Below are 27,925 nucleotides of genomic sequence, written 5' to 3'. Positions count from 1 at the left end.
ACAGTCTGCCAATAGTTCTGTTATGTGAATTCACGTCTGCTGAAGAACATGAGAACTGTACCATCGTTTAGCTCCGTTATGAAAATGTTTCATTGTTTTTAGTACCGGTTGCTAAAATTACCACCTTCTTACGAAAGACGTTTCCTTCTTGCATTGGTATCCATGACCACATTGGTCACATCGCTTCTGCTCGTCCTTTAAAGCAAATGCTGTGGAAGCGTGAGCTGGCGTCTATTCCATCACCTCCAGGACTCTTCGCAGAGCTCCAGCCTCTGGCCAGATGTTGCCCCAAGCTCCACTCGTACAGTTCCACCACCGAGGCTTCTCGGTCCAAATTCTGACTGTATCGACCAACATCCCAACCTGAAGTTAGTGAAGGAACCAATGCCAGCATTTATTTGTCCTCTTCAGCATTTTTATATGGTGCTCGTCGGGTAACAGCAACTGCAGTTTATTATCGAAGTGAAAAGCCTTTAGCAGCCCTGCCACCCATTGCTAGGGAAAGCTCCTGTAACCAGGGATCACTCTGGCACGGCACAAAAAAACCCCAACGACCCCACTTACAGAGCACTAAGTGCTTCCGCAACCGATGGGTATAGATCTGATGTCATGGTCAGTTAAAATAACTTCAGAAGCATTGGTTGAAAGACATTATATAGGTGTCAGATGCTATTTGGTTGCCAGGAAGTAACAAAAAGCTTTTAGTTTCACTTTACTGATGGGGAAAATGGAAGCTGGGTAATTTAGCAGGGCAGCAACAAGCCAAAGCTGGGTGTAGAGTACAGTTGTCCTGAATCAGTGCCCTTCAGACCACAAGGCAAATGTTCCCTGACAGACAGCAAACGACGACGACAGGGGAGAAAAGGAACAGGATGGAACGATTTTATTTCCAGTATCCCTCCTTTCCTACAGAAATGCAGTCAATGACAAAGCCACTATCAATACAGGCATTTCCCACATTAGCTACCTCCCTGCAGGAACCACGTGAGAAAGGGAGCAGAAAGGGGCCCCCAAAGTTAACTAGGACACAAAACCCAAGAGAGTAAAACCACCTTTCCACGAGAGATGAGTGCACTATGCAGAAGCAGTGCCAGGCTCATCTAAAAAGAGAAGCAAGAATGTGTACACTGGTGATGGGACACTCCCATAGCTCCTAGCCTGAGGAATTGTGTAAATGGGAGGAAAGCATCGACCGCTGCATGGGATCCCTGGCAGCCTGTCAAACTGAGAAGCAAAGAGGAAAAAAAAAACCCCAACCAAAAAACAATGGATACGGTTTTATTTCCTTATGTTCTACAAGGCGAGTTGTTGACTTAAAATGACTGACTCGTTGTGCAACTCAAACGCTTCCAAGCCTACCTCCCTTCTTCCTCCCTGTCACTGTTCTGCACGCACCGGTATGTGTTTGTTGGCTCCCTTCTGCCCGGGAGGCCAGGCCACCTTCTCAGAGGGTGCTCCAAGAGGCATACGGGACTTGTGGCTCCTGATCATACGGATATTCTGGCAAGCAGCTTGCTGAGCCATGTAAGTTGCCCACCCTGATCTTATCTGATCCAAGTCTACGTGTACGGCCTAATTCTTCCACAATGTCACATTTTTCCATTTCTGACTATATCTAATTACACGGAAAGAAAGATGGCTGGACTGAAACACCCATGCAATGCATTGCTTCAGCTTCTGAAACAATCACGGGGAAAAGCAGAGTTCTCTTTACAACAACTCCCCAATGCAGAGGGAAATAACCAGAAACATTCGTTCCTCTTTGCAGGGAGGAGGTGGTGACCGGGGGGTAGGGAGGGAAAAGAGTTGAAACAATCTGCCAGCAGCAGCACAAACTTTGTTCGCACTCCAATTCCGGTTCAGATGGGAAGCAGCCAGCAGAAAAAAAAACCCCTTAAGAAACAAGGAAGCCGTTCTCATGCTTGTAGTGACTTCTGAAAGAGCATCCCCCACCCCCCAAAATGCTGGGATGAACACAGGGAATAAGAGAACGCTTTTTGACAAGACTTTTGCAAAGTATTCTATGCAAAATCGCCGACTCAAATAGTTTGTAAGATCCTGCAGATATCATGCAAGGGGGCTCTATGGGGAAGAATGAATTGGCATAAAAAATGGACACACTGGACAAAAGCCTTTCAAGTCTGAAGTCCCAAACAATGAAAGGTCTGTTTTATTAATCTGCTGCAAATTATGAGTGCCGCATACACTGTATGAGGCTTCCAGACTGGTGCCAGAGGAGTTAAAAAAAAAAAAAAAAAGAAAGAAAAGAGAAGAAAAGAAAAGAAAAGAAAAAGCCTACCAGGACCACGAGCAGTGCGTTTGCAAAGCCAGCCCCTGCGTTGCTGGAGCTGTCAGGACTCCGGCAGCACGCGAGGAAAGCCGGCAGAGGGCTCGCCCGAGCCAGGCTGCGAAACAACAGGGAAATGCTGCGTGAATTCACAGGCAAGGTAGTAAAGATGCAATAAACTGTATTTCCTTCCTTCCCTGACACTATTAGCAGCTCAGAGCCTAAGTGTTGCAAAACAGTTAAACCGCAATGCTCCTTTGCCCACTTGCCGTGCCCCCAGGCGCTGTGCCGGCACCCTTCTGCACCAGCTCCTCTCCCGGTGCACGCTGTCGGGTGCAAAAGCTCTCCGAGACTGCTGCACGCCTTGGACAGCACATGGCCTTGTGGCCCAGGTCAAGGACTGGGATTTCCTCAGGATGAGTTCAATCTCCTGGTTTTCAGCAGCTAGGACATTATTCTGAACATGTCCCTCGCTACTGCCGCTGCTAACCACTAAAGCGGGGATAATGACCCCTTACTCAGGGTGTGCGGGAACTGGGCCACAGCTGAGGCCACAGCTTCCCCACACACACACTAAAAGACAGGAATGTTTTTCCTTTAAGAATCTTACCGTTGGAACTCAGAAATGTCCACAGAAGCATTTTAATTATACTTTATTTACAAAAAAAAAAAGCTTAAACACCCCCCCCCCCCCCAAACCCCCAAAACTTCACTTTTTTCAGAGTGATAGAGACAGGTCAAACACACAGATTGTCAGTGCTGCTTCAAGGAAAAATAATTTACACACTTTAAACAAACAGAGGCTTTGGTGGCAGTGGATTTGGGGGTTTTCTGTTTTTTAAGTCAGGGCCAAGAAACTTCTAAACCAGCATGACTTTCTCTGAAAGTGGATGCAGCTAAAGTTTCAACCCCCAAGCAGTAGCCCAGTGCTAGAACACAATCTGAATGGGACAAAAAGCCTAGGAACCAACAAAATAAAGTCAGTTATTAGGAATGATATTTAGTAATTCGAAGGCTTCTCTGTAAAAATTTTTCAAGGTGCGTTTCGTGACATTTATGTAGTTTCCAAAGTCTTCTACATTCCTATGAATACTTGTCAAAAAAGACTGTCAGGCATCATATTTAGAGAGCTAAAAGAGACACTGTCAAACTGACGTTGTTCAACACAATTTGGAAACCAAAGGCCCATCCTGGGCACCCCGCAGCTGCTTCGCAATGCCCCTCTGCAGCCAGAGGAGAGCTGCGGTGGGATGGGATGGGATGGGACGGGATGGGACAGGATGGGATGGGACGGGACGGGACAGCCGTGCTGGCCGGGTCGAGGCGCTGCTCAAACCGCTGCCCACCCAGCTCCTGCAGAGCTCAAGCTCAGAAAACCCTGTGGGCTCGCAGTTAATTAGAAGCATACTGCTACGACACATCTCAAATGCAAAGCTGATACAAAGTCTGAGATCACCGCACTGAAGTGTTTTAAAATATCCGGAGAGAGTTGAAGCAATTAGAATACTTCCTTCATAAACAGTGTTCCTTACTGGCATTCTCTGGGCTTGGGATTAGCCCATAAAATAAAGAGACACAATCTCTTCAAATGTCAAGTCTTAATGTAGTCTGTACATTGCTGACACGCACAAAGGAGAACTCGTTTTCCCTAATTTCAGGCGTAGTTTCAAAGTTGAGCTATATCCTTAAAATCAGCCCCACGGTGCTTCGTGAAGGCAGCACGCCCATCCTCTCCAAGATGGAAATGAGTGATACACTGCACAGAGCACAGACCAGAAAGCCAGAAACACTGCGTATCAATACAGGGAGTTATATAGGTAACCTACTGTTCGTCATTCCTTTGCCAAGGTGCCCTCTTTCCTCTATGTAGAGTTTACTGCAGATGCCATTGAGAAGCGCTGACATTTAGATATACCAGCGTTGACTAAAATATCCAGGTTAGACATTTAAGAATTAATATTTTATGTCGTAAGTGGGACCACGTTCTGAACACCAGCAAAACAAGCTCATACACGCAGGCTTTATGTCAACACGGTGCCTTGCAGAGAGGCCCTCACGGCTCAGAGGAAGTCAGACAGACGCTTTGATGTGGCTCTCCACAAGAAGTAACTAGCACATCTCCTCAGCAGAGCCAATTAGACCAACAAAGGACCTTTTTAATTTAGTAATGCTGCTTCCAGGGCTCAAGACAGTTCACCTGAAAGACTGTACATATACAGCCTTGAATGCTCGGGGCCAGGGTTCACTGAGCAGAAGCAGGACTGGCCAGCAAACAATTTCCTGTGAATTATACAGGTGTCTGAAGCAAGACGGGATATTCAGCTCAATGTCACTGTGATGCTTCCCAGTTTCCTTCAGCACCTCCAAGCTCAGCAACCAGCAGCCCAGCTATTCACCCAGAAACTAGAGAAAAGGATGCACTCACCTGCTTTCATTATCCAGAAACACAGAACTGCTGCTTTTCCCAAGAGCTTCACTAATGGGAGAGAGGCAGAAGGGGGAAGAGAAGGCATCAGAATCAGAGTCAAAAGTACTGTCCCTGCTCACGTCATCAGCAGACAGCTCCAAAGAGCCCTCGTCCTCCCCTGGCTCTGGTCTGCAGTCCAGACCTTCCTCCGTCCCTTCCACCGACGGCTCCGACCTGTTCTGCTCCTCCTGAGAACTGATTGTCGATAGGATTCCTGAGTCACTGCGGGCAGGCTGGGGGGACCGGCGGGTGCCGTCTGCTGCGGGGCAGCACTGGGAGAGCTTCTCCCCTTCCGAAGAGGGGGAGCTGATGTAAGCCACATCTTTCACAAGCTGTGACACAGTCAGGATGTCTTCTCCTTTCAGGACCACTGCCCCTCTCTGCTCGGTGGGGGAAGCCTGCCGGACAATGCCGAAACCCTGAGTGTGGCGGCTGCGTTTGCGGGGAGCTTTACGGACAGGGGAGCTCTCAGGAGTGATATAGCGCAGGGCTTCTTCATCCTGCCTCTGAATGCGGGAGTTTGGCACCCAGGCAAGGATAAGCGTGGTTCCGAGCAGCTCATCTTTCTCCATGTACAAGCACAAATAGCCTTCGAGAGAGCAAAGGAGCAATCAGTTATGACACAGATTTATTCTAAGAAAACCGCATAAGCCTGAAATTTGCCCTTCCCCGTCTCCTCCCACTTCACCACCGTTACACATGGGCAAAACAAACCCTTTTATTTACCAGGAAAGAATTCTGCCAAATGAATTGTGGAGTGCTCAACTTTATTCAGTATTTACAAACAGTTTCAAGTCTGCATATGGCTTTTGAACAGTCTAAATTCCCTCTGGCCTAAGTGGACATAGAAATGACATGCAATTACTTCTACTTCCTGGACAGATTACTAATCAAGAGTAAATTCTGAAATATGTTGCTTCATGAAAAACTTCTACTGTTTGTTAGTTAAACAATTTCAAGTGACAGCTAAACATTTCTTTCTCGAGAATATTTACCTTAGTGTAGCTAAAGGGCTACAACTTTCATGGAAAGCCAATAGGAAAAAAAAAAAAAAAAAAGAGTCACACACACAAAAAGGGAAGCGTGGGTCAATGTTCACAGAATAATTAGTTTTGTGAAGCTAAGCCAGTAGCCACAGCTCTCTGATGAAAACATGACAGAGCGCAGTAACAGATGAGAATAAAGGCACAGGGCAGTTCTTTATCTTCATTTACTGCAGTGCATGCAGCCACAATCAGGTTTTCTTTCTTTTCCCTTTACCAATGGTTGTTAAGGCCACTCCAGCAATGACAGTTACAAGATGATACTTGGCTTTCCTGAACAATACGCATATTCCAAAGAGTAACAGAAGTTACTGTCCTCAAATGACAACTGTCCATCTTCTGGCAATACAAAAGGACTTACTAAAACAGGTAAATCCATGCTAGAAAGGAGAAATATCATCAATTTTCCTACTAAAAGAAGAGCTGTTGGATCAGCTTGTGGATGGCTTTCCTTAGTCTCCCCTAAGACTGCCTTGCCCTGTCCCCCACTGGCACCTCTTCATTCTTTAGAGCCCGAGATGTAGAATTTGATACAAGCACAAACCCCAGGAGAAAGAAAAAGAATGAGCGAGCAGTGTCTGCAACACCCTATCACCTGGATGATGCTCCCCGATGCCTTGTAGCAGCTCAGGTGGATGGACACAGACATTGTTCTTAGAGTAGATAATCTCCCCATCAAGTATGGAAGATGAACTGCTGCCACCACCAGGATTCAAGGTCAGGAGGTCGGAAGCTTTTGAAGAGGCACGTCGGAGGAGTCGCCCCAGAGACATCGCCAAGGAAATGTTTCCATTATCTGTCAGCTTTAATCAGGAACCAAATTCAGAAGATCTGCCAAGAAGGAGGAAAGAATAGTGTTAGAATAAATATAACAACAGCACAGCACGTGCCTACCACTGTCTGAGAAGGAAGAGGTCTCCCATCAACTGCTGCATCAATCCTACAACTCAAGCAAGAGCGTCTAAAAACTCTGGATCTTTAACATCACCTCTACGTTTTAAAGATGCCGAAGTACAGAATCCTGGGATGTTTTTCTCTGCAACGAAGAAATATGAAGGCAGCAAAACCCAACATTTTAATAGTTACTGTAGGGAGGAAACAGAAAAGTAATGCTTGTCACTGAAAATTGCCCATTAAGGGAATAGCTCAGCGATGCAGAGCTGCCCGATGTATCACCGTCCTGGGGATGTCAAAGAGAGTCAGAGTAGACCCTGGAGGATTCCTTCAGTGCAGAAAAACTGCTGAGACCATGACATTAAACAAGGGGCTGCTGCTTCATCCACAGTAACCACTGATCTCCAGAAAAACATTAATCAAAACAAGTTCATCTTGTGCTAACCAATTTTTGGCATATTCCTGCTGTGCGTTTGAGGTTTTTGGGTTGGGATTTTTTTTTCTTTTTTGAGCAGTGATGGTTAAATAGAGCTTTTTCAGAGATAAGTGGCAAGAGAGCCACGTTCAACAGAACGGGCAGACTCCAATAGCAGTGTATGGTATGCCAATTCAAGGCAAACATTTCATCTATCAATAGGTAACTTCAGTTAACTGTGGAGTATGATCCCCAACTAATCACCAAGCAAGCTCTGTACTCAAATGAGACGTGCTGGTCATCGGGGCTGTTGGCGAGGAGCTCTACAGTGAATCCAGAGAGGTCACCCAAGCTATAAACTATTTAGCAGACAGATCAGGAAGACGACTTGATGCGTTGAAACAGCAGGTGGGTCTTGCACGAAGCAATCCCACAGTTAGCCCAACACAATTCAACGCAGAGCAGGCACTACCTGCTGCTGCCATCCCTAGCTGGGAAGCAGACCATCAGAGGCACGGCAGTTTCTGTTCTGCTGAAAGTACACAAGGAGAGGAAACATCTACTTTTGTTCCTTTGTATTTACACGGCCTTAGTTGCTCGTGAACAGGCCAGTCCGACCTAGCACGCACCACGCATTGCCATGGTGCCAGGTCCAGGGGCAGCACGTGGAGAGATCAGCTCAGCGTGTTCCTCATGATAAGACCCACACCACGGTCTGCAGAGCACGCAACAGGGTAGCCAGAAATAAAAAACAAAGCAGACAGGCCCTGACTTGTACTATCAGGGGCACTGTATGCAGGAAACATTTAGGGGGCCTAAAGCAAGCATCGTCAAACATTGAATAGCTCTGATTTCTTGAAACACAGTTTTAACGGTATCTCCAGACAAACGAGGAAGCGAGAAGGCGGAGAGGGCAAACAGAAACCAGTGCTTCCTGAAGAGCGGAGTGAAAGCTGCAGGGAAGGAAAATAGCTGTCCTGATTCTGACAGATTTGTACATACAGAAGATTTCAAATGAGACTGCCAAGTAGTTGACAGAGCCTTCATTAAAGGACAAACTATTGGTTTAACTGGCAATCGCTAGATTTCTCAGCTTGAATCACAGCATAAGCAGTTTCTGCATTTCAGGCTTTGCTGGAACTTGATGGAGAAGCCTCAACCCTGCTACGTACTGTGCCCAGCAAGTCTTTAGGATAAGGGAATTACTTTGCAAGTCCTTTGCACCCATGTCTCCTTCTAGACCAAACACAATGCGTATCTTCACGTCTCAGCCCAAAAAACCAAACACCAGAGGAGCCATATGCTTGCTCTTGTCCAGATTGCCAAAAAACACAGTACTGTTTTAGGCTCTGGGTTATATCTTGGAGAAAGTAATTTGCCTCAACCATATTTAAAGAGCAAGTCACCTTTTCTCTCATTGCACCCTGCAAGAATACAGACAGTAAACTCTGCTGCAACTTCTCCTTCCCACCACCAAGTTACAACACACCATTTCAACAAAGCGTTGAGGGAGTCCGAAGCAGTGATGCGGAGCAACCTGTAGAGCCTCAGCCTCTGGCACATCTGGAGAGCGTCATCTGTTACCACAACGTTTTGTAGGCAGCACGGTCTGCTCAGCTATGCTCCGTTGCTGTCAAGACTGAAACCAGCCTGGATATCCAGACCTTCAGCTCTGTCAGCTATTTCATCAGAACTCTAAAAGCGCAAAACCTGCATACGCAAAGGAGGAAGGTGGTATCAGGTGGCTGCGGCTGTTGACCAGGGAATGCTTCCTCAGAAAATACGAGCGAGCTTTTCCTACTAAGGACAGCAGATGGAGATGCACGTATGAAAGAAGAGCTTGTGTGATGTCTTACTGCAGCTCTCCAGGGGCTCTCAGGAATGCAGGCAGAGGTGCAGGACTTCTCTGCCAACAGAGGCAACATTTAATTAGCTTTTACCTAGCAGAGAAAGGACAAAGCAACAGGTAAAAGATCAAAAGCTGCTCCCTGGAAAGCAGGAGGAATTTAAAGGGAAATATCACTTTGATCCTGCAGAACACCTGTTGTTTCAGCACTGCCTTGATGTGCAGGTGGACGGCGCTGCAGGTACGCACATGCAGGTTGGGAAGAGGAAACAACAACAACAAAAAAAAAAAGACAGGAGGTGAAGAATATGATGTCCTGCCAGCATAGAAATTTAGTCTGCTGCATTTGTCTTGCAGAAGAGCTATGCATCAGAAACCTAAAAGGGTCCACTACGATGCTGCAAACAAATAGCTAAATATACTGGGATATATAAATATCATCAGCAGGACTCAAATTAATCCTTTCACCATTGCCACAGGCTAGGGAATTCTGTGTAGCTTTGGTTGCAGCATTAAAGAAAAACAGATGCAAGTCACTGGACAGTTTCAGGGATAGTGACGAGAGTGATCTGGGGCACGGAAAGAGATTGCCAAGGGAAGATTAAAGAAAGGGAAATGTATTAAAAGTCTTCATACATGTGAATTGTCACTGCCAAAAAAAGGAAGAGCTGTCTATGGAGGACGGGAGAAGTCATAGAGCAATTGAACTGTGGCAAGGAATATCTAGTTCAGTCATTCTAACAGCAGGTGTACCAGAATAGGGCAACCTGAAGAGGCCTTTTCCATCACTGCGCGGCTTCAAAGACAGGCCACAGAAACAGTGGCAGTCGGTCCCAGCTGGGGCCAGGTGATGGACTGTACATCTGAAGGTCACCTAGTCTACTTGTACAACCCTAAAAGTCTCTGAAACACGGCTTGTGAATGTGCCGCTCCTTCCCAGAAGACAGGAGTTCATACAACAGAAACCAGCAAGTAAGAAAAAGACCAAATCTGCAGGATTTGCTCTATTCTCAGCCCTCTTCTGTGTGGGACAACATCTGCACACACGGTCCATGGGGCCTGGGTTGTGAGGAGAAGCAGGTATGGCTGCTGCCTCTTGCACGAGCTTGGGTAGGCAGGCAGGAACTGTCCCTACAGCTAAGTCAGCATTAAATTAGCACCATTCAAAAAAATGTATTTTTCATATTAATTTTCTATTTATCCCCTGATCTGAAGGAATTCTTTCCAAGGTAGCAGAGACAACCCAGCTCTCCAGAAGCTGCAGCACTGAATTAGCTGATAAGCTCTTGCTGAGTGCCAATATTTATTAAGCACACATACATTTTCTTTTCCCACACATCAACTGTCGCCACTAAAAATCTTTGCTACAGCTACCGAGTCTGTTCGCACAGCCCCTGGCTGCTCTCCCAGTCAATGCCAGCACTTCTCAGCTACACAAGATCTCACAAACGTGCTGGGGAGCCAACTCCTGAAATCACCCCAGGAGCCTCTTCACAAAAGCCTGACCAGTTCCAGCCAGCAGCATCTCAAATTAACACCGGCTGCTCACCTCCCTTAGAAATGCCCTTCCCCTTCTCACAAACCGATCAACAACAAAATCCTGTTTGGCTTGGCAGATCGCACCCTCACCTTGGCAGATTCTGCTGGACCAAATGTTGCTGCCTCCGGCTGCACGAGATTCCTGTATTCCGGCAAAGGAGGGCAATGCAGGGGTCCTGCACGGGCTGACACAGGCTCCAGCACATTACTCCCGGTCTGCGCAGCACACGCTGACACCGGAGCCGTTCATAAGCACACAAGGCAGCAAGGCTTCTCTCACAAATAAATTTAGCCTATAAAAGGCATATGACAGCCTGCGCTTTGGGGTTGGCTGCAGCCGACAAGTCACACTGCTGAGCACTTTGTGCCTGGCAGCGGGTCTTGCGGCTCCAAGGGCAAATTTGCTGTGCAAGAGTTTAACAGCTTTACAAGCAAAATAAGCCAAGCTACAGGGCTCTTGAAGCGAAACATGAGACCTACAGCATGTCTGGCCACAGAGGAGAAGCAAGAGCTGTCAAACATCGGCACCAAATTTAAGCATGAAATGCCTTAAGTAAGGAAAACGCAACAGGCTTTTTTTCTTTTTTGCCCTTAATAACTTAATAACTGCACTGGGGAGGTCTCAAACAGCACAGAAGTTCCTGCCTCTTCCTCCCCTTGGGAAAAGCAAATGCAGGGTTTGCATCTCTGGTAGCTTAAGCACAGGTTACAGTGGGCTGGAAAGCAGAGCGACCAGAAATGGAGTACAGGAGCCCGGGAGTCAGGACTCACAGCTTCTTTCCAGTCCTCTGACTGGATTTTCTGTGCAACTCTCAGCTAGTCACTCACTTGATCTATACTTCTCTATGTATACATGAGAGCCCTTGTAACGACCTTCCCTTTGTATTGCAATACCTCTACAATGGGGGGTGGGGGGGTGGGAGCTTTCAAAACTACTAGCTATTAGCTGGAGCTATTTAAGATGACCTAGCCAAATCAAGGAAAAAAGTTTACCATAGGGAGCCATTCTGAAGTCATCCCATTTCATGGGGAGAATTATGTAGGTCACCAAAAAGTCTTTCATTGCTGACCTGCTGGTGCAGCAGTGGCACGCAGAGTACAGAGTAAAGGAAAAGTAACAGCAGTCACCAGCGAAGGCTGAAATCCTGACACTCGCACAACTCCAATTCCAGTCACTTCAGTAGAACAGATTTCACTCAGATGCATCTCAGCTGAGAAGGTAAAAAAGGGACAGCAGACTAAATACTGTAAGTTTGTGACTCAGAGATAAAAAGGGAAATGAAATGCTATCATTGGAGCCTGCCTGCTGTTCCCAGCCACACCTGCTTAGGCATAAAAAAAGCAAACTAAAAGCTTACCACCCCTCCAGCACTAAAAGTCAAACCACAACACGTGCTTTAGTGCTGAGAAATTATTTGTGCCATATGTCCCTCCATCCCAAGATTAAACATCATTTCATATTACTTAACTGCAGTGCTTGTGCAGTAGGTAACACTTTTATGGCTTTTTATTTCCAACATCCTGTAGCTGTGGTCTGATAACGCTTACAGTACGAGATCCCTAAATATCAGCAGCTAAAAAATCCCAGGAACCAATTCACAGCTGAATTGATGAACTAATTGCAAAGTCTTTTCTTAACACGACAGACATCAGACCACGCGTCTCTGCCACTCTGACACTTTGAAATAGTCTCCTTTTCACCCTGCCACAGGCAGGACCGTGCCCCCCTCCCTTCTTGCCTGCTGGACAGAGAAAAGCAACGCTCTGCCCCATCCCGGCTCTCCAGCTTTACGCCAACCACGCAGCGAGACATACAGAATAAACCCAGATATTCAGCAAATCCAACGCAGGGTCAGAGAAGCAGCTTTCAGACCTCTCTGCTTTTAGCCAAGTTATCACCAGAATGAGAATGAGCTCCTCTAAGCCCACAAACCTAAAGGAGGCTTCTACAAAAGAAGCAGCAAGCCCGAGATCTTTACCCTGAGCTGTCCTGGTCTTAACATTTCTACTAAAGATCTTTCATTTTTATTACTTGCTATTCAGAGTGGCAACTAAGAACATAATACCTTTGCAAGACAAGCTACCAGCCCGAGAACAGAAAAGATGGGCAGACCTCAGAGAGGAAGAAGCAGAGTTATTTTACAGAGTGTCAGCAACACACTGAGCAATATATCAACACATAATCCCTGCCCTGGAGCGCCTGAAGGCCATACATCAAATATCTGCCAAGGATCCAGACCATCCATCTTCATGTCTCCGCCGATAACAGAACTCAGCAAACAAAGAGGTAGATATTGGGGTAATTTGAGAGAAGACCACCTCCCCAAAAGTAAGGAAATCCTAAAAATACTCCAGCTGTACATAGCCACTCCAAAATAGCAGAAGATAAAGTTTGAGAACTGTTTCGCGTTCCGCTTTCTGCCAGCCCCGAGCCGGCAGCTCACACCGACCGCCTCGGGGGCTCCGAGGGCAGCGGGCAGCATCCCGCCCGCCTCCCCCGCCACCCTCCACGCAGCGCGGGGCTCTCGGGGGGGCTCCGGCAGGCAGCGGCGGGGGGGGGGGGGGGGGGGGGGGCGCGTAGGAAGGGAAGACAAAGAGTGGGATAAAAAAATGGATGCATCGCCAGGGTGCCGGGCAGGATACCCGGGCGCCTCGTCTCCTTCACCGGGCACGAACCCGTGTGACAGTCACACGCGTGACGAGAAGCCGGCCCGGGAACCCGGGGACCCGGGTGGGCTGGGGCAGCCGCTGCAGAGGTCAGCCGGGCCCCCGCTGCCGCCCGCCATCGCCCACGCCCACCGCAGCCCAGAAACACGGCCCCGGCCCGGCCCCGCCGCACGGAGCCGGCGTTACACACCGCTCAACGCGCCCGTAGCGAGCGACGCCCCGCCCGGCCCCGGCGCTTTTACCGGCAAAGATGAGCCCGGGGAAACTTCTGCCGGCTGGACGGCCCGGCCCCGGGCGGGCTTCGAACCGCCGTTCCCCGCGCCCCCACCGGGCCCTGCGCGGGGGCCACCGTCCCGCTCCGTCCGGCCCGGCCCGGCCCGGCGGGGGTGTGCCCGCCCGGCGGCCCCGCCCCGCCCCGCCCCGCCCCGCCCGCCGCCGGCGTGACCCGGGGCTGCCCGGCAGCCGCCTCAGGCGGGGCTGCCTCCGCGAGGGAAGGGCAAAGAGGGACACCCCCCCCCCCCCAGCGCAGCACAGCACAGCACAGCACAGCACAGCACAGCACACCCCGCCTCGCCTCGCCCCGCCCCGCCAGGGCCCCGGCGCCGTTACCTGCTGCCCCGCACCGGCGCTGGCGCGGCCATGGCAGCCGGGACGCCGCGGGCCTCGCCCGGGCCCGGCGGGCAGCGGCGGTGCGGCCCGAGCTCCCCTCTCACGGGCTGAGGTGGTGCGGCCCGAATCCCCCTCCGCCGGCTGAGGTGGTGCGGCCCGAATCCCCCTCCGCCGGCTGAGGTGGTGCGGCCCGCAGCGCTCACGTGACCGGTTGTTGACGCGTCGCCTGGCAACGGGAGAGACGGTGCAGCCGCCGGCGGGTGAGTGCGGGGCTGGGCCGCGGCCGGGGCTCCGCCGCGGCCTGGCACCGGCACCGCCACCGCGGCCCGGCACCACCCGGCACCGCTACCGCGGCCCGGCACCGCCCGGCCCGGCCCGGCCCGACACCGCCGCCCGGCACCGCCCGGCCTCCCCGGTCCCGCGTTGTGCCTGTGCCCAGCCCCGCGGCGGAGGGACGGCCTGCAGACGGCGGGGTTAACGGGCCCTGGGAGCCGGGCGCTGGGCTGGTATTCGCTCTCTGTCTCCTGCGGGACGCTCTGGTTGCAGGCAGAGGCCAGCCCCAGCCCCATGGAGGAGGCCCCCGGTGCCACAGCAGAGGGATCTGGGGTGGAATTCGGCTCCGCTGAGCGGGATATAATCAGAGTTCCATCGCATCTCGCTATGGAGGTGATTTCCTTTGAAACTTTCACGGGGCAGCATGTTCCCATGCGTTCCTTATAGAGCGACGTCTTCATGGAAGCAGTTTCAATAGGAAGAAGTAAAACAAGCGAGCAGTCTTGCACTGCATATAAAAAAAGCCACTAGAGAGTAAATTTAGTTACTGTCCTGTGTGTCAGCAGCATCTTGAAGTAGGTGTTTCTCACTCAGTTCTCAGACAGCACATTTCTGCTCTAGACACTTTAAAAAGGAAGTTATCCACATTTCATAGATGCACATACTCAGGCTCTTTTTTTTTGAGGTTTGTTGGTGATAAGTTTTTTTTCTTCCATTGGTACTGCACAATATTTTAATTTGGCAAATGATGATATGGAATAAAACAGTGTCTCTTTAGAAAGAAAGAAGAGAATAGTTTGCTACATGTAGTGCAAGCTGGATGACTTTCTTTAATAAATCCCTAAGGGCGTTGTTTTTTAAACAGATGTGAGCTAGAAACACATGTGAAATTAAAAGTGGTGTGTAGAATTTTTGTCAGGATCTTTCCTATCTTAATGCTAGCTGGGTGACCGTTTTTGCGAATGAGATTAAACTTCTAAATTAAACTTCTGTACCCTGTGGCAAAAGGCAGTTGTTACAATGCTGTAGCGTTAACATTAAACAAAGTACACAACCCGTTATAGTGCCGCTATTCTGCTTTTTGCCTGTGTTGTATGCTAGGCAATAGAGGCAGAGAACGGGGACGACAATGAAGAGGAGGAGTCTGTTCCTCTGGAGGACCAAGAAGAGACGTTTCCCCCAGCAGAAAGAGGAGTCTATGGAGCTACAGAGCTGTTCGTTGGTTCTGCAGAAGTGAGACACTATAGTAATATATATAATCTTATTCACAGAATGCATGACCAGTATTTGTAACTGTAAATTCTCCTGTTGCAGTTTTATTGCTGAAAACACAAAACCAATCAGAACTGGAACAGAGAGAAGCTAATTGGTCAAGCACGAAGTATACAAAAACTCTGACAAAACTGGAGAGGTTCCTTTGTTGTGCTATATACGTGTAAAATTATTATTTTTTTTTAATCCAGAGTGACACAGCTTTGCCAGTATTTCTGCGTGCTGATTTTAGAACAAGGCCCTCTTGTTGATTCTTTGTCTGCATTGTTCATGTCTCATGATGACAGAAATAAGCAGATTTTTAGGGGCAAATAGAGTTAGACTGAAAAGCTGTTTCAGGTGATGGATTTCATGTTCCAGGAAAAATCTCCTGAGACTTTCTCGGACAAAGTGGAATTAGACAGTTGTCCTCCTGAATTGGGTGACATGGAGCAGCCAATAACAGACAGAGGAAACCCTTCCCGCACGTCTTCAGGAGCTCCTCTGCAGGCATCTGCATTGTCAGTGGAGTTGAACGGCTGCACAGAGTCAGGTATTATTCAGTTCCTTATTAACAATACAATACTCAATACCATCTATCAAGCACAGTTTCTAGTTTTCTCCCTTTCTTCCTTTTCATTGTTAATGCAACTGGAGGCATAATACTATGAAATCTAAGTCTTTTTCTTCATCTTTTTCTTTTTTTTGGGGGGGTTGGTCCAGCTAACATTGGAGAACCCATTTCTCTCTATTCAGAGTCTGCCTTTGAGCAATTTGGTCAGCTTACTAGTGAGCGTGGTGACCAAAGATGGGAAAAGGAACGCCAGCAGCGTGGAGCTGAGGAACATGAAATAAGCAGAAGAAGTAAAGAAACCATAGAAGAAACGGAACTGGTTGTCTTGGATCCAGAACATGTGAGAAGTCCTCAAATCTTATTCTTCTTTGCAGACTTGATATTTTTATTTGTATAAAACGCGCGAGGTAAATTGTAAGCAGTGGCCTAGCTGTATGCTGAAACTACATGTTTAAAAATAGCTTTTGCAAAAGTACTGACTCCTGAATGTGTCTACTGCCTCAATATCAACCCCAAAGTTGCAGGTTCAGAAGTGAGCAATATGGTGGGCAAACCTGATACTCTTCAGTACTCCTGAAAGACAAGTACTTGCAACAAGAGTGAGTGGATGGGTTCTCAGATGTAGCTCTTCCCATATGTTTCTGACTTTCAAATGTTCTCAGTAGTCACTTTCTGATGTCAACAAATACCCGCTATATAACTCTTCTCACTTGTTACAGTGAGTGTAGCTAAAATAAGAATGCAAGTGACTATGGCAGAAAATATAACGTTTTATTTAATAATGGGAGTAGCAGTAAGGTTTCTTCATAATTTATTTACCCAAGTATGTTAAAGTTTATCAACATCATACTTCTTTACAGCCTCTGATGAGAAGATTCCAGGCTGCCCTGAAAAACTACCTTACTAAGCAGGTGGAAAAAGTGAACCTAGAGCTTCAGGAACTGGTATACGGCATTCTTTCTTTGCCTTCCCGCAGCAGCCCATCCCTGTCCAAGCTGAAGTGAGATAGCTGATTTCCTCTTGTGTTGGCAGAGGACAGCAACGAAGAAGGGCAAAGTACGGAGAGAAGAGCTTGGGGTGATTCTTTACGGAGCGCAGCAGCAGCTGGCCCATCTGCAGATGGAACTGGAGAAGAGCCATGACCGCCGTTCTCAGACGGCCACAGCACGTCGGCACTTGGAAGAGGAACTGGAGGGCCTCAGGCTTACTTACAAGAAAATGCGTCAGAACACAGATGATGAACGCAAGAAAGGTGACTGAGGCAGTCCTTGCAATGTTTCCTAATTCTAGCACTATGTGGAGAAATGAATTTGGATATAAGTCAAGCATGGGATTGAAAAATACAGTAAAATTAATCAGGAATAATGCACTCATTGAAAAGTTTCACAGATATTCCTGGTTGGCATATAATTTCTATTGTTCCTAAGACCATGTTGCTACGTTGTACTTCTTAGAAGGTCTTTAGGACTAAAACTAAAACTGTTCCTGGCAGGTAGGCTGTTCTGTGACTTAGCAGGAGGAAAATTCCCATCACTCGGTTATGTTTGCCTGTGTCTCTGTAAGGGTGTGATGAGATTGCAAGGGTGGTAGGTCATTAGGGGCATCCAGGAGTATGAGAGCACCATCCATGTGGCAGCCCATTCCAGCCAAAGAAATGGGCTTGACTAATTCTTTTTGTGTTGCAGGCATTTGGATAGGATAGCAGTAAAACAATGGCAATGGCAAGGATAGCTAAGCATTAAAATAAATTGCCTAGAAAGTTTTTGCAGGTTATTGAAAAACTTAGAGAAGCATTCAACAGACTGAGAAAGAGACAGTTCTGTTTTGGGGCAGAGGAGTGCATTCACTGCCTCCTGAGGCCTCTTCTTTGATTTCCTGGGATTCTGTGTGCTGGGAATCTTACCAAGATTTTTAGCTTTGCTTGTGGAGCTATACTCCAAAGCTGATGTAAATTTTTACTTCAGGGAGGACTGATTTAGCTGGTATGTGTGCAGGTTTTGGTTTGGGTGCTTCTATATTTCTTTCCCTTTTATCTCTGTTTAAAGTGTATCCTACAAACATACTTCTCATACTTCTCATACTTCTCCCCAGTTTCTGCAATGCAGACCCAGGTTGAAAACCTGGCCTTGCATCTCTTCTACATGCAGAATATGGACCAGGATATGCGTCATAATATTTTACTAATGAAACAGTCGACAAAGAAGGCTGAGGCAGAGAAGGTCCAGGCTGAGGTGGAAAAGAAAAAACAGGTATCAAGTAAAACTGTCTTTAAAATAAATAAATAAATACAGATGACAGTTAGTGGTGAGTCTTGGAGGACGTGCTGCCTTGTCAGAAGGAAGGCTATAGTGACTGAGTCATGGAAGATATGTGGGGATATTTTTCCCAAATAATTGAAAAAAACCACAGGCTTTTCTAAAAGTGAGAAGAATCCCCACCACCAAGATAGTGGCATGTACTGTCCAAAGGTTTTTGACCAGCCTTATAATAGTAAATCACTCTTCACTCAAGCAAAGGGGGTGTGGGGGCAGAAAGATCTTTAGAATCATAGAATAGTTTGGGTTGGAAGGGACCTTTAAAGGTCGTCTTGTCCAACCCCCCTGCCGTGGGCAGGGACATCTTCAACTAGATCAGGTTGCTCAGAGCCCCGTCCAACCTGACCTGGAATGTTTCCAGGGATGGGGCATCCACCACCTCTCTGGGCAACCTGGGCCAGTGTTTCACCACCCTCAGCGTAAAAAATTTCTTCCTTATATCTAGTCTAAATCTACCCCCCTTTAGTTTAAAGCCATTCCCCCTTGTCCTGTCGCAACAGGCCCTGCTAAAAAGTTTGCTGCTTTTAGATTTAGTGAAGAAGTATCATATGTTCAAGTCTCGAGAATTATTTGAAGTCACAATAAGTTTCACAATGAAAAGCGTACTTTGAAAATGAAGAGAGTCGGTTGGTGTGCTGGAGCTCCCTCTGCTGCCCTCTGCTTGCAGCAGGACAGACCGATTATTATTAATGCAGAATTGCATGCAAGCAGTTGAAATCAAATAGATGTAGGTGTTTTTTAACAAAGGATTTTAAAACATAAAGTATTAAGATTCCCAGCTGCTGGAGAGGTGGCACAATATAATCCATGCTGACAGGAATGAATGCTGCTTCAGATCTGAAGTATCAATTTACTACTGCAAATGGAAAAATAAAAAATCAGCAAAGAGGGTCTCATTCTCTTGAAAGTTGTCACATTCATGAGTCATTTGTGTATGAATGGAAAAGTTTCAGTAGGAATCAAATCTAATCCAATTGCCAGTTTAATCCCTTTTCTAGCCTATGTTATTCTTGTAGAATATCGTTGGTTAAGACTGAGATGATATTGCTCCTCCTGAACTGTTTGGCTCTGACTCTTTAGGATCTTCTAGTAGACCGCTTAACAAGAAAAGCCTACGAACTACAGGAACAGATTGCTCTGTTTGAAGCTCAGTTTGTGGCCCAGGCAGAGGACACGAAAGTAACTCGGCAAGCAGTAAATGAGGTAGGAGGGTGCTTTTTTCACTTCTGGTTAATAGTTCCCTCTGGAAGGACTGACCGCTTTGGCTCATGCTCGCGTGGTATGTACAATCTAGGCCAGAGCTGTATGGTTCGTTCCTGTTTGCAGGAATGAAGACTTTTTTCTTCCCCCCCCCCCCCCCCCTTAAGAATTGCCTGTAAATCACTTCCTGCCCCACCTTCTCAGCATGTTTTTTTTTTCTTGCAGACCTATGCTTTGTGGTCTGGTGTGACAATAAACCAGACACATATTGAAGCATATTATGAACAGAAGAAAAAAACTGCATTGTAACATGAGTTTGGTTTTTCAGCACAGTATAGATTCATCCTGTCTACCAACTCTCTCTTCCCTAGGCTTGTACGGAGGTACAGGCTATTAACATGGAGAAAAAGCGATTGATGAACCACTGGAATAGCAGCTTGGCTGGAATGAAGCAGAGAGATGAGGCCTATATTGCCACACAAGAGTTGCTGAGGTATGGTATCTGAAAACGGTCCTAGGAGAGACCTCAAATAATTTGGACAGGAGGGATTTTAAAAGGGGCAGTATGTCTTCTGTCAAGTTTACTACTGTATGTGCAGGACGTGTCAGACAGAACAAGTTTGCTGCTCTAAAGGACATAATAAGGTTAAGGGATAAGAAGTACAGTTCTTTGTTACTATTTTCTTTATCCAAAACACAACTCTCCCTCAGAATGTGTGGGGTTTTTAAAGCTGTTTAGAGTTTTTCTATTCATATTTTATTCCTTTAAAAGAGTTCCTTCACCTTTGCAACATCTCCCAATCCAAAGAGCTAGACAGCAAGAAAGATTTATCTATCACTTTTGGTTAGGATTTTGCGATGCCTCCAGAAATCTTCAGGAAAACCAACCTATTGTTGCCAAAGGAAGTGTTTATTTGGTCTGGAGTCTTAAAGCCTGACTGATTCTCTGAGAACACACAATACGCTTTTATATGGTGGCACCCTGGTAAGAATGGGGGGGTGGGGACAGGACTGAAAGAAAAAATTAATTTTCCTACATACATTTCCTTTTAAATCTTAATGTCTCTACCCATATTCTGGTGGCTCTGTACTGTCACAGCAGACTAGTCTTTATAAAGATCTTCCTCCTTGGTCAGTTGTTGCTGCAGTAGCGTGTTTGAAAAGAGGAATTTGTAGATGACCGTTCAGCACATGAATCAATCCCTGTGATGATTTTCCATCCTCTTTGCCTCTCCAGCAAGTACAGACATGACCTCAAGTCCCTAGAAATGGACATCCATGGCTGTAGAAAGTCGATCAGGAAGGAGGAGGAGAAGAATGAGTCGCTTGTCACCATCCTGAGCCGTTCACAGAACGATGCCAGCACGACAAAGAAACTGATTGCCCAGTGCCTTTCAAGGCAGGAGGCCTTGAAGGTTGAGTCTGGCACCTATACTCGCATTCTCCATGAGACAGAGCAGGCCCTCAACAGGACCAAGATGGTGAGAAGAGTTACTTGGAAGAAGAATCCTTTTGAATTGGACACAGGTATTTAATCCCCTTCCCCAAACAGTTGTAGTGATCCTGTCTCTGTCTTCCCTACCTTTTAGGATCAAGCTGCTCGTCTGAATGAATTGCTGTCCGTCAGTAAGGATATAGAGAAAGGGACTGATGCCAAAGAGCAGATGGAGAATGAAATCATGGCAAAGCTTCAGGACCAGATGATGTCCAGCAAAGTCACAAAGCACTTCTCACAGCTGGTTGCAAAACTTCATAGGAGAAAAACCGATCTGGTATGGTCTCTCTTCCGTCTGGGAAGGCAGGGGAAGGAAACAGCCTAAAGCAGTGTTTCTCAAGTGTGTTTTGTCAGTGTCTCCATTTTGGTTTTCAGGTCTGCAATTGAAGCTCTGCTGGGTTTGCAACTTCAATTTAGTTCTTCCAGTGATCTTATTGCAGGATTCTTGTGTACGTGAGAGAGTTTGGCCAAAAAGGCCTGACACATAACATACTATTCTTTCTGTTCTTAAAAAATGGGGCAGAATGATGAATCCTGGAAGTGTTTACTATAAAGTGGTTCAAGTTCGTATGTATTGCAGGAAGACAGTAGATATGTGGTACTTCTATACTCCACATTAAACTAACTTACATCTCTATATTGCCTCGCGGGATGTGATACAGGCATACTCTCAGTTTCCAAATAAGGATTACAGTCCAAGGAACAGTCAAACTGGACTCACAGTTCTTCATGGAATGATAAGTTGCTCTCTTTGGGAGTGTGTAACTGGTACAGATAGGAAAAACTAGAAGATTCAGCATAGTATTTATCCTATTGTGTGGGCTGGCACTAACACAACACGCTCACACCTCTGTATTTCCATGGGTTACTTCAGCCTGCCCCTGGGTTTCTTAAATCAGGTGCATATCTTAAGTAACTAGAAGACTTCCAGGGTTGGCTTTCATTGTGAGAAAGGCCCCTCCACCCCCCTTTCCAACAGATACACAAACAAGTGGATACTCTGCATTGACTCCTATTAGCATCTGTGTTGCACAGTAGAATACAGTGCAGAGACTATGAACTTGGAAAAGACCAAATTGCAACCTCTCGCAGTGTGGTCCAGGCTGTGCAGAAGTAGCAGATGGGCTCTTGAATGTTACCCGGCTGCATTCATACTGCACTCAAACAAAAGGCATACCCACACTTTCTGGCTAGTACAGTCGTCGTTAGGTGAGGGATGCGTTTGTCAGGCATGGTGGAGAAGGTACAATATAGTAATGTCCTACTACTGTTAACCAGGTAACTAGAGACATCTGGGCAGGGAAGATAATTGCAGAAGTGATGAGTGTGGTCTCTTTAAAGGGTTTTGGGATGTTTAGGCTCCTTAATGCTTTTCAACAGCCTTATGGCAGAGGTAAATATTGCTATCTCCTGTCAATAGATGGAGAAACAAAGGTACAGAGAGGGTAAGTAGCTTGCTTACGGCTTGTAGCACAGACCTGGGAGTAGAATCTAAATCCCCTGATTCCTGTGCTTTGATAAGTAGGCATTACAAATCAATGAGTTGCTGTTGGTAGCAGTAATTTGTTTCCTGTCTGTTGATATTCCTAGGAGCTGCATTTTTCCAAGGTTGAGAATGATATGGCCCAGGTTATTCTGAATGCAACTCATACCAACTGCAGGCTGACAATTCTCCAAAAAACACTTTGTGAGCTGGACAAGGAAATAAAAAATATCCATGATCTGATCAGCTGCAGGGAAAGTGAGATTGCGAAGTGCAGTCTCCTGATTGAGAACAAGCAAGGGGTCATCAGCCAGTACAACAAGAGGTTGGAGATGATTCTTTCTCAGCAGGGGGTATGTACGTTTACGTTTCAATCCCAAACTTGATTTTATTCTTTGTGGTGACCACAGATGCCCTTGATAGATGTAACTGCATAAGTGCTGGATAGTTAAAACTTTTAGGCATCAGTATTGTGATTTAAAAGCTGCACTAGTTAATGTACATGTTTACATTTGTCAGACAGTTCTTAATGCATGCGAAGAGGAGCTGGCATTAGGGAATTGTGAAACGAGGGTGTGTCTAGCCTGGACTTCTGCAGGGAGTTGTCTACACCTGATGAAAATGTTGAATGACATCAATGCTCTGGGAGTAAATAGGATCTCATTATAAAATTTGCAAAGGCTGACAAGGGGAGAATGGAACAGGCGGAGTGACTTAAGTCGCTTGATGGTTGTCCCCATTCAGATGATGCCCAGATCTGTCCCTAGCACTGTGAGCTGTAAGACCTTTATGGATACCAATGCAAAAATGATTACTGTGGCATATGCTTCGTAAACTTTTGAATGTCCAGATGTGCCTGTTGTAAGAACTTAGGAGGCCCTCTCACCACAGAGTCTGAGAACCTTTTGGGCTTCTGTTGCATTTATTCCTGTGAGGTCAGGAGTTATTAGTCCCATCCAACTCATGGGAAATGGAGGCAGAAGGTAACTAACTGACAAAATAACAGTATAGTTGAAGTATTTAGTAGGCATCTCAGCAGTTGGACCGGCCTTCTGCAATGATGCTATAAACAAGTGGTCCAGCAGCTTCTGCCTGATTAATCTCAAACTTTGCCCTCGTACAGGGGCAAGAATTGGGACCATTGGAAATTGAGATCAACAAGCTGACCAAGCAGATAGAAGAATATAATTCTGAGGTGATGACACTACAGAAGTACTGGCTCAATCTGCAGAAAGAGCTGGTGAAGTTAACACACGAACGAGAGGAACAAATAGCCTCCTTGGATATGTTAAAGAAACAGATCACAATAATGCAGCAGAAAAAAGTACGCACTGAAAGTAAGTCATTCCCCAATTCTTTCTTAAAATATTCATATATGAATGGACAAAAAAAGGAGCGAATGCTTACAGACAGGTAATGCTAGACCTTCACCAAAGAATGCCCTCAGTGCTCCTATATATGTGTGAACAATAATGCAAATGACCCCAGTACTATTCTCGGGGGCTGAGAGCCAGGCACCTTCTGCTGTTTTGCATGTTGTTATTTCCTATAACAATTGATCCTGCTGTCTTAACTGACACAGTTGAACCCTAAGTGACCATGTCACGTGTTACACTTCTTAAATAAAGTTTGCAAGTAGTTGGTAGGTAAGTGTCCCCACCAATGATAGCACTTTCCTTGGCCAAACCCAGCTCTTTTCCACAGTAGTCTCCTTCAAAACCTTATTTGATTTTTGGGCTTGATGAAAAAGGTTTTGGCTGGGTATGTGGGACACAGGTGGCTCCGCATGCAGTGTTGTCTGGCCTAGTAGCAGTTTGTCACACCTTGCTTGCATTCAACCCAGTGCTCCTGGGAATTTTAAGACTTTCTTCTGTTCACTTGTAGATGAAATTCAGCAGGAAACAAAAGAACAGAAAGACATCGAACGTCACATGAGAAACATGTCAAATGACTTGATAAAGTTGAATGTGTTGATCAACAAGAACAACAACAGTTTTGAGGAGCTGCAATATGGCAACATTATCACAGAGAACGAGTTTGTACGCTCTCTCAAGGTACAGAGGCTTGACATCTCATTTCCAGGTCTCAACCTCCCATGCAGTTCAGAGGCAAACGGTGATCCTGTAAATTTTTCTCAGTCTGACAATGTTGTATTGGTTTATGCTTCTCAACTCTAGGCAGCAGAAAAAGAATCAGTTGAGATGCAGGAGAAGCACAGTCAATTGACCGAGGAGAAGGAAAGACTCCTGAACAGCCTGGTGGAAGCAGAGTAGGTACCAGAGAGGTTCTTTGCTTTGTGCCACAGTCTTTGAACTTTCGTGTGTGTGTCCATGTTACCTTTCTTCTCCAGTCATCAAACTGAACCAGCAACAGCAAATGTGCTTCTGTCCTTGGAGAAGATGAAAGGAGTTTAATGAATTTTTGAAACGCAGAAACTGAAAGGTGCCTTAGCCGTCTCTGGAACCAGCAAGAGCTGAGAGGATGTTGGCTTTAACGATTCCAGCATGCTTGTGCTGGATGTTGCCGAGATCTGTATGGGAAGACTCTGCATGCTATCTCCTCTGCCAGTAACTCAGAGCGAATGTGCTGCACTGGACAATTAATTGGCGTCCTTCAGCCCCCTGTCAGTCTGGGCTTACTTGTTTTTACAGTCATCATGCCATTTTCTAAATTGCAGGGCTTCCTCTCTGATTTCATGCTGCTCTGTTGCTGCCCTTTTATATGTCCTGTATGGAAATTCTTAGTTTCTGCCAAACCATTCAGCTCTGTGTTGAGAATCGATCTTGGGAGTGTGCTGCCACTGATGCACAGGGAGAGCATCTTCTCTGTTGTTTACAAAGGCACTCTTTCCCTTTCTGTCATTGAAGGCATCAAATCATGCTATGGGAGAAAAAGATCCAGCTGACAAGAGAGATGCGTGCAGCGGTGGATTCTGAGACAGGACAAGGCGAAATCCAAGCCATGAGAACAGAGATTCATAGGATGCAAGTAAGCCACAGGGAAAGAGGACTGAGGAGGGGAAGCTGCACACAACGTATTCAGCTGTGGAGCTGCTGAAACATAAGGCAGGAGATGAGAAACAGGCTGGAGAAGTAGCATCTTCAAGGCCATAGCGGTATTGGAAATCTTACCGCCCTGCAGCTAGACTGAATTGAATACATCCAGCATGCATGCACTTTATGCGTTCCTTGTGCATGCTACGTAATAGGCTGCAGCAGAATCTAGATACACCTGAGAAATCTATTTAAAGTGTAACATGTCTGCCACCTTATTCTGTGACCCCAATTTATAAGCAAAGAAATGTTGATTACTAAATATTGCATCATCTTAATCACTGGTTAGGGAAGTCTTCTATTTTCTGGCAAAGCAACTCTTCTCTTTCATTCTCGGGATACTTCTGCTCTTCTGCTTTTGCTATTGCTAATGAGTTCCAGTGAAACATTTTGAAGATTACTTTAGACAAATTGATAATCCAGCCCTCTGCCTTCCAGATCCACACAGGGCAAACTAGGTTTGGATTTAGGGCAAATTTGGCTTGCCGAGGCTTACGTGTCACGTGTCTCTGGTTTATGTTGATGGGGTGCGCCACACAAAAGACTTCAGTTAGGTGCCGTTTGTAACCATTTGTTATTTTCAGCCTATTTTATATCTTGACAAATGGCAGGTCCGCTATGGCCGGCTGATGAAGCAGCAGGAGAAGATGATTCGTGATATGGAGGCATCTGTTTCTCGTAGAGAGGCGATAGCGATTCGTGGAGAGGGTCAGAACAAAACAGATAAGAAACATATCACCAAGAGCGACTTCCACCGCAGGAAACAGGAGCTGAGAAAGAAGATCAGCGAAACCCAGAAGGTGAGCAAGTAAAGCAGGGCTGCAGGAGTTCACGTAGCCTGTATTTGCCTTGTAACGAGCATCAGTGCGCACTTAGCACAGGCACATGGGGTGTCAGTACACAGACCCTGCACGGGTACAGCACTGCACAGGGGGCAGGCTTTAGAAACTCATTTAAAAAAACCAAAAACAACAGAAGAGTTCTGGGAAGATGGCCGGGAATGCAGGTGAACTAAAGAACCAGAATCTGCCATTTCCTTCTCTTCCATTTACTAGAATGCTCAAGATTGCAACAAAACTATCCTGGAGCTGGAGAGCACCCAAGCCTCCCTTAGTGCCACCTTCTTGGAAAAGCAGCAAGAATTGCGCGGACTGCAGGCTGAGTCCGATGGCCTCCGTTCAGACGCAGAATGTCTCCGGAACAAGAAACGATGGGTGAGCACATCCGCTTCCTTGCAGCAGGCGAGCCAAAACCAGAACCTGCTGCGTTCTTCTGTTGCCAGCTCCCTGTCTCTTTGTCTCGCCACCATCTCAAACTGGGCGTGCTTGGCATGTAATTTTTAGCAACACTTTAAGTTAACTGAGCACGTTTTGAGGGCTCATAGTGGTCCTGAGTTGATGCTGCAGTTGCACCCTTAGTGAGGCAGCATTCACCTGGAAACATCAGCCTGAAGGACATCGTTTGTGTCTTGAAAATACCTAGTAACAACTATCCTTTGTGAGCGTTAGCTGGCTACTCACATTACAAATTTGAGAGCCAGCTCAAGGTCTTGAATGACCTCCTATGAAGTTTTTAAGTTGGTGAAACTCTGTCCTGGCAAGGGTTGCCTTGCATGCGCGGGTATTTCTCTGATTTATGGAATTCTGTGACATGACGGTACCTCTACAGCACTCAGAATGGGGATGCTGTTTGGGTGTTATAATGGGGACTTCATAGCAGTATCCTCCTTAAGGAGCCCTTCAAAATATGATGGTTACAGTACCTGTGACACGAATCACGTCATTTTCTTAGTTCTTTTCTCTGTGTAGTCTGCTGTCAAAGCAATTTCCGCTGTTGCTTTTCTCAGAACCTTTTGGAGATTGTGGCCTACCAGACACGCCAGAAGCATCTGCAGGCGCTGAGGGAAGGGAAGTACACTCCCCTGTGCCGCACTGAACAAGCCTGGAGAAACGAGCAGCAGAAACTGCAGGACCGGCTCCGTACCATTAACGCCGTTGTCCACCAGATCCAGCAAGAACATCCTCAGCACCAAAGGGCTCTCCAGTGGCTCAGTCAGTGCTTGGAATCCAGGCTCGGCTCGCAGGAAGGCTGACAGGGACGTGGACAAAATACATATAACCATCTGTTCTTCTAGAGGCTGCAGGCTTTGTAAGTGAATAACTAAAATAAACATGTGTAAGGTTGTAATATTTATTAAAGATGTAGCATTGTAAATTTTTTTTTCTTCCTTTTTACATTTCCCCTTCGCTGCAGAAGGCAGGCTCATCAGTTTCCCTGCCCCTGCTGACCTGGCCTGGCCCTAGGGGTTTAGGGGCCGGCTGCAGCCTTGACTTTCAGGCCGGAGGGGCCGCCCGGGCCCCGCTCTCCCACCGGCTTTTGCTTGCGAGCAGCACTCGAGCGGCGGCGGGGCAGGTTGCGGGGGCCGGGGCGGCCCCGGGAAGAGGAAGGCGCCCGCTCGGAGCCGCGGCCGGGGCGGTGCTCGGGGCCGGGCCCGCCCCGCAGGCGGCGGCGTGA

The 27,925-nt window shown here is 46.8% G+C and overlaps 2 protein-coding genes across 4 annotated transcripts in view; one reads left to right on the top strand and one right to left on the bottom strand.

Moving 5' to 3' along the window:
- Positions 1-13,797, bottom strand: part of TBC1D16 (TBC1 domain family member 16) — a 33,478-nt gene extending 19,681 nt beyond the window's left edge. For 2 of the 3 annotated variants that reach the window (XM_076354138.1, XM_076354140.1), the window contains exons 1-3: positions 13,401-13,511; positions 6,393-6,628; positions 4,713-5,343 (exon numbers count right to left, since the gene is read on the bottom strand). In XM_076354138.1, coding sequence (XP_076210253.1) covers positions 4,713-5,343; positions 6,393-6,570 — 809 coding nt within the window. In that variant the 5' untranslated portion in view covers positions 6,571-6,628; positions 13,401-13,511. Of the gene's footprint in view, positions 1-4,712; positions 5,344-6,392; positions 6,629-13,400; positions 13,512-13,767 lie in introns of those variants that run through there. The other variant, XM_076354139.1, reaches the window with a different exon arrangement.
- A 403-nt stretch (positions 13,798-14,200) lies between these two features.
- On the top strand, positions 14,201-27,616 carry CCDC40 (coiled-coil domain 40 molecular ruler complex subunit). Its single transcript, XM_076354137.1, has 19 exons — positions 14,201-14,433; positions 15,142-15,273; positions 15,673-15,844; positions 16,048-16,205; positions 16,726-16,809; positions 16,898-17,117; positions 17,957-18,114; positions 19,261-19,383; positions 19,752-19,873; positions 20,618-20,861; positions 20,970-21,152; positions 22,466-22,711; positions 23,482-23,695; positions 24,243-24,412; positions 24,536-24,627; positions 25,226-25,346; positions 26,023-26,211; positions 26,467-26,625; positions 27,258-27,616. Exons 1-19 carry the CDS (start codon positions 14,335-14,337, stop codon positions 27,501-27,503), a joined length of 3,132 nt encoding a protein of 1,043 aa, XP_076210252.1. The 5' UTR covers positions 14,201-14,334; the 3' UTR covers positions 27,504-27,616.
- The last annotated feature ends 309 nt before the right edge of the window (positions 27,617-27,925 follow it).

The sequence above is a fragment of the Aptenodytes patagonicus genome, chromosome 16, assembly GCF_965638725.1.
Source record: "Aptenodytes patagonicus chromosome 16, bAptPat1.pri.cur, whole genome shotgun sequence".
NCBI classification, from domain to species: domain Eukaryota; kingdom Metazoa; phylum Chordata; class Aves; order Sphenisciformes; family Spheniscidae; genus Aptenodytes; species Aptenodytes patagonicus.
Note: the sequence above shows the minus strand (reverse complement) of the source record. Positions and strands in the feature narration are given on the sequence as shown.